This window comes from Gymnoscopelus microlampas (assembly GCF_963454915.1).
Source record: "Gymnoscopelus microlampas genome assembly, chromosome: 15".
Taxonomy (NCBI): Eukaryota; Metazoa; Chordata; class Actinopteri; order Myctophiformes; family Myctophidae; genus Gymnoscopelus; species Gymnoscopelus microlampas.
The window spans coordinates 12,815,425-12,827,898 of record NC_139952.1 but is presented as its reverse complement, the minus strand read 5'-3'; the positions used below and the strand labels follow the sequence as shown (position 1 = coordinate 12,827,898).

General features: G+C 39.5%; 2 protein-coding genes across 2 annotated transcripts in view; one reads left to right on the top strand and one right to left on the bottom strand.

Moving 5' to 3' along the window:
* Positions 1–675: 675 nt before the first annotated feature.
* LOC311061660 (relaxin-3 receptor 1-like) lies at positions 676–1,794 on the top strand (the record flags this gene model as incomplete). The annotated part of the gene is made up of 1 exon (XM_084080350.1): positions 676–1,794. One exon carries the CDS (start codon positions 676–678, stop codon positions 1,792–1,794), a length of 1,119 nt encoding a protein of 372 aa, XP_083936476.1.
* Positions 1,795–8,378: 6,584 nt separating this feature from the next.
* syngap1a (synaptic Ras GTPase activating protein 1a) overlaps positions 8,379–12,474 on the bottom strand; it is a 30,708-nt gene continuing 26,612 nt past the window's right edge. Inside the window, exons 18-19 of the mRNA XM_084080154.1 lie at positions 11,794–11,855; positions 8,379–8,477 (exon numbers count right to left, since the gene is read on the bottom strand). Of these exons, the coding sequence (XP_083936280.1) occupies positions 11,804–11,855 (52 nt within the window). The 3' untranslated portion in view covers positions 8,379–8,477; positions 11,794–11,803. The remainder of the gene's footprint in view (positions 8,478–11,793; positions 11,856–12,474) is intronic.

Below are 12,474 nucleotides of genomic sequence, written 5' to 3'. Positions count from 1 at the left end.
TTATTGGCACAGCCTCTTGCATAATTTAATTGGTAGTAATTTAGCTACACCTCTATAAACAGCAGAGAGAGACATTTGCTTATGTAAACTGTAACTGAGCCAGTGATTCAAAGGGTGCACCGACTATAATTATGTTCTGCATTTGCCACAGCAAAAGTGGCAATGTTACCTATGGGAATTGTAGTAGTTTGATGTTTTTCTTCTCCAAATGACTACAGAACATTTTAGTTTTTGAGTTGTAACTGGCAGGTGCGAATTAGCACATGCAAGATGTTGTGGTTGTTGAATAAACATACGCATTACCATGTTAATGTACCTGCCTGAAAGAATCGTATTTATTAACCACAGAAAACAAAAAGAACCTGGGCGGGCAATCTTTGTCCTACCGTCCAACCTACAGTCTGGGACATTTGCATTCCCTTTTTTCTAAACCTTACGTAATGTATTAATTTTCTCACAAGCTTGCACTGTCTCCAGTAATAATTTCCTCTCTCCTTGCAGGGACTAATGACTGCCAGAAAGTAACGAGCCAACCAAAACATTCATCAGAAAGTAACCAGACAACCAAAACATTAATCTGTATATTTGTGGCACAAGGGGGAACAAGTGGAAAGCGAGAAACCACTTTAGTTTGGCAACTTTAACCATCAGGACGATTGCCTCTGGGGTACAAAAATGTCTGACTTCTTCGACAAACTCAACAGATGCCGTGAAGAGCCACCGTGCAACGATTCTCAATTCCTTTTCAACACCAGCTTTTATGACCTGAGCTTTCCTGGCGATGGCTCCGCCTGGCTACGGACGGTCATCTCTGTGGTCTACTTTGTCGTGGCTATAGCCGGGATGCTGGGGAACCTTCTGGTGATGTACCTGTTGTATTCCACGCACACCATCACCAAGGGCACCATCAATCTCTTTGTGTTCAACTTGACTGTGGCTCAACTGCTTTTCTCCTTGGCCCTGCCGTTTTGGGCGGTCGATATTGCACTGGACTACAACTGGCCTTTTGGTTTGGCCACGTGCAAGGCAGTCTCTCTGCTCACAGCGCTTAACGTCTACGCCAGCTGCTTCTTCCTGACCGCCATGAGCTTGACTCGGTACTGCTCCGTGGCGACCGCCCTCCATCCTTCTGCTCCCATGTGCAGCGGCACGGTTAGCTGTTCCCAGTTGGCCGTGGTGATCATCTGGGCTGTTGCACTTGTAGCCGCCGCACCTAGAGCCATATTTGCCGACCTGGGGATTATGGGCAACGACACAGCATGCCTGCTCCGCTTCCCAGATGGTACGGCTTGGCTCGGAATAAACCAGCTCCTGAGGGTGGTGCTGGGATTTCTGCTACCGTACCTGATCATCATTCTCTCTTATTTGCTTCTGCTGCGTTTCCTCTGCCGGCATAAAATGAAGGGGATCAACACTCAGCGAAAGGCCCACGTATCGAGGTCTGTGGCAATAGTGGTGCTGTCGTTCTGCGCCTGCTGGTTCCCGTACAACGTCCTCACCTTCTGGAGTGTCCTGATCCAACTCGACATCGCAGACATCAGTGACTCGTTTTATTTTGTTCAAACGTACTTTTTCCCCCTGGCCAATTGCCTGGCCTTCACCAGCAGCTGCTTCAACCCTGTCATCTACTGCCTAGTTCGCAAAGAATATCGCGTGGCTCTTCGGAATCTGGTGGCTATTACCTGCCTGGGCAAAATGAATCTCAAAGAGGGCCAGAGAGAGGCTCAGCAACTGGCCATTCCTCTCAACACCATGGACAGCCAGACTGTCCAATCTGACATAAAGAGATATTAGTACAGTGTGTAGCACATTCCGTCACTGAATATGCCATAAAGCCACATGCCATCATTTATATAAAGCCACTTGTATTTTAGAATACAACTTATGCTGTATACCTCTACCTGCATTTTCTGTCTTTTTCTCAAAGGGTACAAGAAGAACTTATATCTGGTGTAAAGTGTACTGTATCTACTTTGAAACAATAAAGTTCTTAATAAAAAAGAAACATTTAATATCCTGCCAGTTCCTGCCAGTAGCATAATTATGTATGCTTGTCTCAAAGAACAAATGGCTTGTACAGTGAAGTTAGTTTTTGATTTTTAGCTCAAAAACTTATATTCTATAAAGGAGAATAAGGAATATGGTTACATAAAGTTTTGAGTCCCTGTTGTCGAGGACATAACTTCAGTTTGAGAGCAGGTATTCTCTAAAGAACTGTGGATTGGTCTGAGGTGTGTTCTACGTCACTCATCTGTGCTTTAAATGTTTTGTGTTCTCTATCGTGTGAATTTATTAGTTTATTTCATAAGCTATAAAACTGTATTTCATGTCATGCAATGTCAAGTACGGCCTTAATTTTTTTTTGAAAATAATTGTGTTTTATGGCAATGGTGATGTTTATGACTATTATTTGGTGTACGGGTGCACAGTGCACCCGTACGTAAGAATTGTATAAGGATTGTAAAATTTATATTAAGTTACAGTACATAAATAAAGAACATGGTTAATGAACTTGTGTTCTGCACATCTCTCATACCACGGCAAAACTGGCTAAACATAAAGTACCAAGGGAGAAATGAATTACTTTAGCCTCATTTAATAATGTATTAATTGTATTAATAAATACTGTTAACTGTATGATAATGTTATTCCTTAAATGCCATATACTGTATAGAGTATAAGAGAGTAAGTAAACTTGTTGCTGTACTCATTTGTATTATTTTGGGGTTAACTGTATTATTTTTCATCATCATTCACAAATCTGATTACAAGAAGATGGTCTCAGAATATTTGTTATTTGGAAGAATTGCTATATAATAGCCATGAGCTGTTATAGAATACAAGATCTGTATACACGTAGCTAGTAGCAAGAACTCCAGAGCTAATACGAGTCCATGTACTGTACATGTACTGTATACACCACTAGACACTATAGAGCACTTACAGAATAGATAGCATGTGATAGCAGCCACGTTGACGCCATCTAGTGTCCTTGACCCATGTACTGTATTTCTATGTATAGAAAGGCATACCCAATGTGTTATTCAACATTGCTAGGATCAAATACTGGCAGGGTGCATCTGTCTAGTAAATTATGCATATTGTTGTGTATTCAGCAGTGGATTGAGCATTTGTCTACATAAATTGTATTATTATATTATATTGTCTAAATCTACTATACCATATGATGCTTGGGTTATATTTGAGCAGTATGGTATTCTGCATGAGCTTTTGGAAGTATTCTTTTCTTTATTACTGTTATTGTGTTGTTCTGTAAAGGTGATGATGAGGTTACATCAACACTTCTTCTATGTAGTTAATTTTCATCTGCTTATCCTAGTACACATCCAAGACACATATCTGCCACAAGGTAGCATTGTTGGTCAACTTTTGTAATTCATGTAGCACTAGATAGGGTGTCCTCTTTTGGAATGGTTGAGTATGAATGAGCTTTTCACGTTGTTGGTGAGATTTGACTGATAACTAATCAGATGTGGTGATCTAAAGAAAATAAGTTATGGATTTAGGGATTCATGAATTTATTGAAATCACTGGAGAGGAAAAAAAAACACCTGAGGAAAAAAATAATACATTCCGTGTTCAAACTAAACAAACCATATCGATCAAATATTAGTAACACTAATAATAATAATTACAAGAGTATGCATACCTAGAATAATTACCATTATGAATTAAACTACCAACATTTATATAACATCCACCATACAATATCAGAGTTTTGGAGTATATGGCTTATCCAAGGGGCATGGCTTATTTCAAAACAAATGTCAAATAAATTAACATATTACATCCAGGAGGCCCAACGTGGAAAAGAAAGAAAAAAGAAAAGTCACACTGGCTCAACTGTGACACAATAGATCAGTTGTGCAGAGTAGTAGCTGCCAAGAAAAATACTTTTAAGGGTTTCACTCCATAAATGCTTTGCATCCACTCGAAGAAAATGCATTGTATGTATTTATTAATTGATTATTATTCTAAATATACATACAAATCACATACATCTCATTTTGTAAGTAAAGGTGTTCACCTTATGGATTCATATGAATTATTTAATGCAGACCTTAATTTCTGTGATAGCTGTGACTCTTGATGTATAATTTGTCAGGTGTCCCGCACCAAAATGAGCGAGTCTAGAAACTCACAATGGATGCATTGCATCGCAACACAACGCATTGTGAGCCATTTTTGGGGCGTGACACTGTCATATGATGGGGTGTCGCTAAATTAGGCAAAATTGGTTAATGTGTTCAAATGATGGATATCCCACTTTGGAATGGAACTATTTATCACTTGTGTAAGGAAAAAACAACAACATTTAAATGGATGATATCTAAATACTGACTGCCTCTGCACAATCCATCCAAATTATTCAATACACCCTCAAGGGGCACTATCCTGCTTCAACCATGGCCACTTGTCAAACACTAACTAATAAGGAATGTGCCGTAGTATTTGTGGGCATTCAACCTTCATAATTTGAACATTTTGCAAATATAACATTTTGACTTGGTAACACCTGAGAGTCTGACTAACACCAGGAACACAATCACTCTCAGACAATAATAAACAAGTTCTTATTAAATAATATCTAATCCAAAGTTTAGCTAGCTAGCATTATCTGTGTTACCATGAGGTAAACACAATTTAATGGAAATTCTACATCCATTCACAATCAAGTATTTTCCCAGGCTGTTGTATGAAGTACAGTAAAGCCCCAATCTTTCATTCTAACAGAGAAGGGAGATGACATGATTTGAGAGGTAGCATACTGTACTACTGCACCCTAATTCAGAATGTGTTTCGTTTAACTCTCGAGCAACCGATGCCTACTGAAAAGCTTTTCCAGATTATAGATTTCATCCCACTGTGATTAAATGGAAACAATAGTGCAGTATTACATTTCACAATACTGTATTGCAATGTGCATCGATAAAAAGCATGTCAAAATAAAATGTCTTAAAACTGCAATCTAGTATCATGTCTGTTGCACATACTAGCTTGCAGTGTTGGTAAGTAACGAGAGTGAAGTAACGGAAAAAGTTACATTATTAGTAGTAATATAACAAATTACTACAAGGTTTTGAGTAATAATATTAAGTCACTTTTCCGAAAACGTTACGTGCAACGCAATTTGCGCGTGTTGGGAGAATTTACAGTACAGTTGGTGTTTCCAGCACACCTTGACTCCCCCTTCTAAGACATTCAAAACATAGGTTACAGTGCACTGAAAACATGCCTGGGTGGGCAGTGGACTCAGCCCTGACCTAACAAACAACGCGGTGCAGTAAGTTGAGTACTCAAGCCGAACTTTACCCGCAGTGAATAAAGAGTTACAGTGTCCCTCAACTATATTTGAAAGTCCAGTAAGTGAATGGATCCGTTCCGATCTCCTTGCCAAGTTGCCAATAACATTATCCCCTCGATCCAGTTTCACGCCATCCCATCATTCTTACGCTGCAACTCGCCTTGATCCCAGTCTGAGATAGTATTCATTTAACTGCGATGAAGGTACACTACACATTTAACCAAAGTAACGTGAAAGTAATATAACAAGTTACTTTTGTCAGGTAGTAATAAGTAAAGTAATATTACCTTTGAAAAGAGTAACAAGTAATATATTCATTTTTTCCAGTAAGGAGCCCAACACTGCTAGCTTGAGTAGAAAGCTCGTATGACGTGGGTTACTCAGCTTACACCAGCTTCCATCCCATAAGCAGCATAGTCACACGAATGACTCTCGATTGCAGGCTTAAGATTTTATAAAAGAAAAGGAACAAAAACAACATAAAACATCATGAAATTATAACTTTCTATTCATACAGTATTCAGTTAATAAATAGTCTTTTTAAAGGCAAGAGGTTAGGATTAGTAATATCAACCATGAAATCTGCATTATAAATTATTCCAGCCCACATACAGAGTTAACCAACACACTGCTTATTAATTCACTAAACTATTAAAATACACTTAATATACAAATTGCCTTACAAGTTACAAATTTGTATTAGTATGTTGTATTGGGCCATGTGGCACAGACTATAAGGCAGTCAATTCATATGTACATAATATATATAGTACATGTCCCTGCTCGGAGAAGAAAACCCATTATTGTGCTATTCTTGGTCTTTGTGTCACTCTCTCTTTTGGCTCCCTTTCTTTTTCACTACATCTTTTAATATAGTCTTGTATAATGAGCAACTTCTTCCAAAAAAAGGAAAAGTTGTCAGGTTCAGTAAACAAAATGGTCATTGTCAAATTTGAGCTGGTACAATCATACTATAGCTGAATACCACTTAAACATTCTGAAATTCAGCAAACTCCTTTGAATGTTTCCTCGCATAAAAAAGCACATGCAGAACTGTTGCACATCTACGTTGCAGAATTAACATTAAATATACAATGAGTAATTTGCTACTTGCTAAAGTAAATATGTGTTCGCTGTAGCATGTTTATTATTAGAATTAAGAGATTTAAATTATGTCACACTTTTCAAAGTCATGTTTTTAAAAAAAAGTGCTGTACAGGGCATCCGGGTGGTGCAGGGGTAAAGTTCCTGCCCACCTCTGTGGAGTACTGGGGTTCTTCTGCGGTGCCTCCGGCTTAGCCGGGCACTCCAATGAACACAACTGGCTGTGTTCACGAGTGTGAAGCCGGCAGGGGAAGGCATTCTCTGTCACCGCACTAGTAAACTTCTACAGGTTGGTTCCGCAGGCAGTGGAGGGATAGCATGCTCCTCTGCATGTGTCACAACCTCTCGGTGAACAACTCATAGTCGGGTGAAAAGAAGCTGCTAGCGTGTGTATCGGAAGAGACGTGGTTGTAGTCTACACCCTACCCCAATACCAAGTGACAGGGACTATAAACATGAAGGGAATTGGCAATGACTAAATTGAAAAAATAAATAAATAAAATAAACACTGACAGTTTATAATTTGCTGCACAATAAATTAGTGAAAACCAATAACACTTAAATACCAGACATGAAAAAGAGGATTATATTATAAATAATATTGCCTAATGTAACAAGCAAAAGTTAAATTATACAACCCAGGGTACTCCTAGCCATTCTTAAGTACAGACTCAAGACCAGTGGTAAGAAAAACATTTGTTGTCTGGGTGCCTTGACACATCTTGCACAAAGAGTTGAGGCTCACAAAATCATTTGTTAAAAACACACTGTTTTACAGTGTATTTCAGAAAAAAATATTTTCATGACAATGAGGACAATCTAAAATTAAGTCTACGTTTCTTGTTAATAAAATATGGAAGAGGGGGAGGAGATGGATGCCAGCTTCAATTGCAGCTACAGTGCCATTCAGAAATATTGGGTCCCATGATAATACGCTAAAAAGGTAGTATACAGTCTTAGAAAATTGTATTCAGTTGCAATTGGAGACTTGGACACAGATGAATTCAACACATTGCTTTAGGTCAGAATTAACAGTAGGGAAGAAATATAATATTGATAAGCAAGGTGTTTGAGATTTCCTACATTTGAAGAACTTATTATATTTGAGCAAAATTGTATTCTTGTTCAAAATAGTCATCTTAAGAAATAAATGTATACAATATTTCATAGCAAGCAATTACTCAATGAAAGTAGCTTTTCTAAATGATTGCATTTGAATACAACACGTTTGAGTGTGTGAGCACGGCTCCTTACTTGGGCCCTCTATTTGAGCATTGTAGACAGCAAATGATTTAACCCATTAAAACCGTGAAAGCATCTGTGTCATTTTATATTGTTGCGTTGGCTATTAAAAAAATAGCAGATGTACAAGCATGTGACGTGCCGCACTACGAGCTTGTACATCTGATTTTTTTTCCCCATTTTTGAAGAATCTTGAAAGTGTGAGCACTACTGATTTAGAAGGCATTTGTAGAATCGGTCTCGGGTCTTAATGGGTTAATAACATGCTGTTGCATGTTATTAGGCATCGCCATGGGGGGACAGTAGTGAAAAATGTTTTAAAGAGTATACATTCCGCCTACAGTCCCTTTACGTGAGAAGACAGTTTCTCCTTGGAGCAGAGGAAATGGTGATTCCATCCTCATCCCCAGTGTCTCACACAAACTGTATTTGTCTGCTTAAATAAAGACAAATATCAGGTTCAATATTGCCATGGTTGTGGCATTGGCTTATATTTCAGTCAATACATGCAGACATCTACTGCATGTTTATTTCTTCTTCTTTTTTTCTCTCTCCTCAAGCTGATTGTCAGGTTCTTGTGCAGGCAAAGTTTGAGTATGTGCAAAAGTGTTAGACAAACGCTCAAAGACTCCCCCTGGTCTCCGAGCAAGAACTAGGCAGGTATCACTGTGGTGGAGCATCTCTTAAAATCGTGTGTTTTGCGGTAGGATCGAAGCCTTCTTGAACTTGGGTCATAATCAGCTCGGCTTTATATCTTATTTGGCAGTCAGGATCCTGGGTGGCCACCGTAGCCCTGGTTGAGAGGCTAAAGGGAGAGAAGAAGTATGGATCTTAGTTCTGTGCTTTCACTGCCTTTGAGACAGAGTTGTTGCTGTTCACACATATTAATTGGGCTCTCCCTGGGCGTGTGGGAAGGACCAGCATGCGTGAAATCTTAGTCGGAGCAGTGTTCCTCTTTAATGAGACGGTATTTAAAACTCTGCATCAAGGGAATTCAAAACTACCCCGGGGCTGAGGGACTGCTTTGGATAAGTCAAGGCTAGCTTACTAAATTAATTAATTGAATTTGCAAACATTAAGCTCCTTCATTGCACACTATATATTTTACATAAAACTAATTATTTAACTGTCTGGAGTCCCATCCTCACATCTCTCACTTTTGTTTTGAAAGGCTAGTGAGCATTTTGTTTGAACACAAATACAGTACGTTAGACAGGAAATGTTCATGCTAGAAAAAGTGAGAGATGTCCTTCAATCCCTCCCTCTAGCCCACATCTCACATTTGTATTGTTGTAGTTACAGGTTATGTCCCTATTCTAGAGCAAACATTCAGTGAAAATGGCAGATCTACAAGCTCACAACACACTGTGTTGCGACACATTGTCATATAGTAAATGATCAGAATCATCTTTATTGCCACATCACAAGTTTACAGGTGTAAAACAGGGCAAGGCAAGGAAAAAAAGAAGGAATCTATACATATTTACACATTGTGTACGTAAGGTTTAGAAATAAGGTGCATGAGCAAAGCAGTTGGTATACTGTTCATTAATGAGATTAAGGTGCAGAGTATCGGCAAGTGTCAAGTCCACAAAAGGTTGCTTTTGGTACTGTATAATCCTCAGGTAGGTCAATGAAAGCAGGCCAAGTCTGAGGCCAGCCTGATGACAGGTGGTGGTCATGTCTTCAGTGAACTTCAGTACAGTCTGATGGTAGCCGGGTGGAAGTTGTTCATAAACCTGGTGGTCTTGCCCTTGATACTACAGTAGGCCTAGGCCTCCTTGCCCGGCCGCGGTCGTTGTAGGGGTATGAACAGTTTGTGGTATGGGGTGGTGCCTGTCCTTGTTGATGGGCTGAGCTTTGACTACGCACGTCTTCTTGTACAGTTCCTGGAATGGGGGGAGCTCGCCTCCTCATTATGTGGACCGCACCCCACTGTAGGTTTTTTCTTTTCTCTGGCAGTGCAGTTTCTATTCCAGGCTGTAACACAGCCTGACAGGACACTTTCAATGGAGCTGTTGTAGTACAATCTGCGGATGTGGGGGCTAACTCGGTACTTCTTCAGGAGGAGAAACCAGTATAGTCGCTGCTGGACCTTTTTCCTCTTGTGTGTGTCCCACTTTAGCTCCTCCTGGATGTGTACTCCAAGGAACAGCTCCATCGATGAAGACGGGCGCCAACTCTCTCCTCGGCCTCCTGAAGGTCTACCATGAGCTCCTTGGTCTTGCCGACATTGAGGGTGAGGCTGTTCTCCTGGCACCAGAGTGCCAGTAAACTGATCTCATCTCTGTAGGCTGACTCATCGTTGATGATCCGACCTATCACTGCCGTGTCATCAGCATACTTCATTATGTTGGAGTCGTGTGTGGCTGTGCAGTCATGCGTGTACAGGGAGTAGAGTAGAGTGTGTGTCCCCTTTTAGTTCTTCTTTGGCCTGTGCTCGGGGAGCAGTTGGGCTTCAGTGTCTAGCTCAAGGACCCTTCGACACACAAGGCAGGAGGAGCTGGGAATCGAATCGAATTACCTTCCGGTTCCCAAATAGCCACTCTACCTCCTGAGCCACTGCTGCCACAAGCTTGAAGTCATTGTTGATCTGTGACTACTCTTGATGTTAGTCAAGCTCAGGCAAAATGCTCACAGTAATGACTTGACAGGTTAACTTAATGGTCATTATCACCAGTCTAGGTTAGGTTTCTGTAGGTCACTGCCATGAAGGTGAGTCAACATAACAAAGATGTCAATTAACTTGGGGAAACAAATGAGTGAAAGCTAGGGGTGTGCATCTCTCCCTTATCCACAAGTTTCCCAGGGCATGGTGGGCATCACTTCCTGTCGATTTGATCAGGTATCAAATCGACAGGAAGTGATGCCCACAATGCCCTAGGAAACTTGTGGATAAGACGATCCGTTACATATCTTCTGTACGACGATGCAATTGAATACGGAACGATTCATTGTGACTTGATTCAGTGCGATTCAATGGGATACGCTGTAATATGAGGATGTTCTTAACATTTGATTAAAGTGGTCATTCATTTTCCATTATCAATTACAATTTGCCAATCCTAAACAAAAGTGGTTATAAACTTGATAACAAAGTAAAAAGCTGTATTAACATTGTGCAGTATGTAGTGCATACTGTCAGTAGACATTAAACAACGTGCAGTGTGGTTAAAAGCAGTGTACTGCCAGTACAAAGTAAACAGTGCGCAGTAATTCAGTACAGTACATACTCATGGATTAAAGCTAAATAAAATGTCACGGCTGAAAAATGTGTACATGGCCAAGTCCTAAATAATGTGCGATTTGTGAAACCGTGTGAAAGGAGCTCCTCACACTAGTGCTGTTTCCTAAACCATTAACACAAAATGTAAAATTATGATGTTTTAGTAACATTGTTCCTGCTGTTCTACAGTACATACTGCCAACCAGGTGAAGAAATAACAGATTGAGGCTTTGCTTTTACAGAGTCTTCCAAAGCATCTTACTTTTTACTTGTTGAATTAGCAGAAAAGCTTTAGTCAACTGAACTTAAAGGGATAGTTCACCCCCAAATACTTTTTTCTATTGATTAGTCACCCCATGGAGACTTGAATTCATGGATATTGTTTTAGTTTTTGTCGCATTCCTAAGCCAATAATTTGATGACCAGCTTACCCGTAGGCAGCGGTTCCGGTAGGAGACACAAAGGAGACTCTTTGTGTCTCCTACCACAACTGCTGCCGGTCATCAAATTATTGGCTTAGGAATGCGACAAAAACTTCCATGGGGTGACTAATCGATAGGAAAAAAGTCATTTTAGGGGGTGAACTATCCCTTTGTCTGCCTAAAGTTGCATTGTTAACGTTAAAACAGGTTTCTTATTCGTATCAATTAATCTTTATACCCCTAGTGTAAACATAAGGTTAAGTGTTACTTTATTTAGCATAGACGCACTGATAATATTTCCCTTGGTCCTGTAGCTGAATAATGAGGGTTTCAGCACAAAAGCCCCGGACATAACAAAGACAATGCAATCTGTTCTCGGCTATGACCTCGAATAAAAGTTTGAATTTGAAGTACAGTAAGCATTATAAAGGTGTAGACACCAGAAGTCATGCAACACAAATAATACAACAGACCTGTCAGGATTCAAACCTTAATATCGGCACTCCCTCTGAGCTCATCCTCCACTACCATGAGTCTGGAAACACAAAGATACAAAACAACACACATTGATTCACACATACCAATACGACTAATGTACTGTATGCAGTGGTGGAAGAAGTACTCATTTTACTTAAGTAAAAAATAGCAATAACACAATATAAAAATACTCTGTTACAATTAAAAGGCCTGTGTTCAAAATGTTACTTGAGTAAAAGTACAGCATTGGCATCAAAATATACTTAGTAAAATATACATATATTTATATATAAGTACCAAAAGTAAAAGTACTAAAATGTTTGAAAATAGCAGATCTACAAGCGATGCGACGGAGTGGTTAGATCAGCTATTTTCAAATAGCCTATGTATAAAATAGGGCTGAAGTGGTTAATGTATGTTTTATAATATTATAATATAAATCTGCAAAGTAACTAGTAACTAGTTTTCAAAGTTTTCAAATAATTGTAGTGGAGTAAAAGTACAATATTTGCCTCTGAAATGTAGTGGAGTAGAAGTAAAAGTATTGGAAATTGGAAATACTCAAGTAAGTACAAATACCTCAAAATTGTACTTAAGTACAGTACTTGAGAACATGTTGCTTAGTTGCTTTCCACCACTGACTATATGGGACGAGTGTCCATCATTGCTGAACTTAA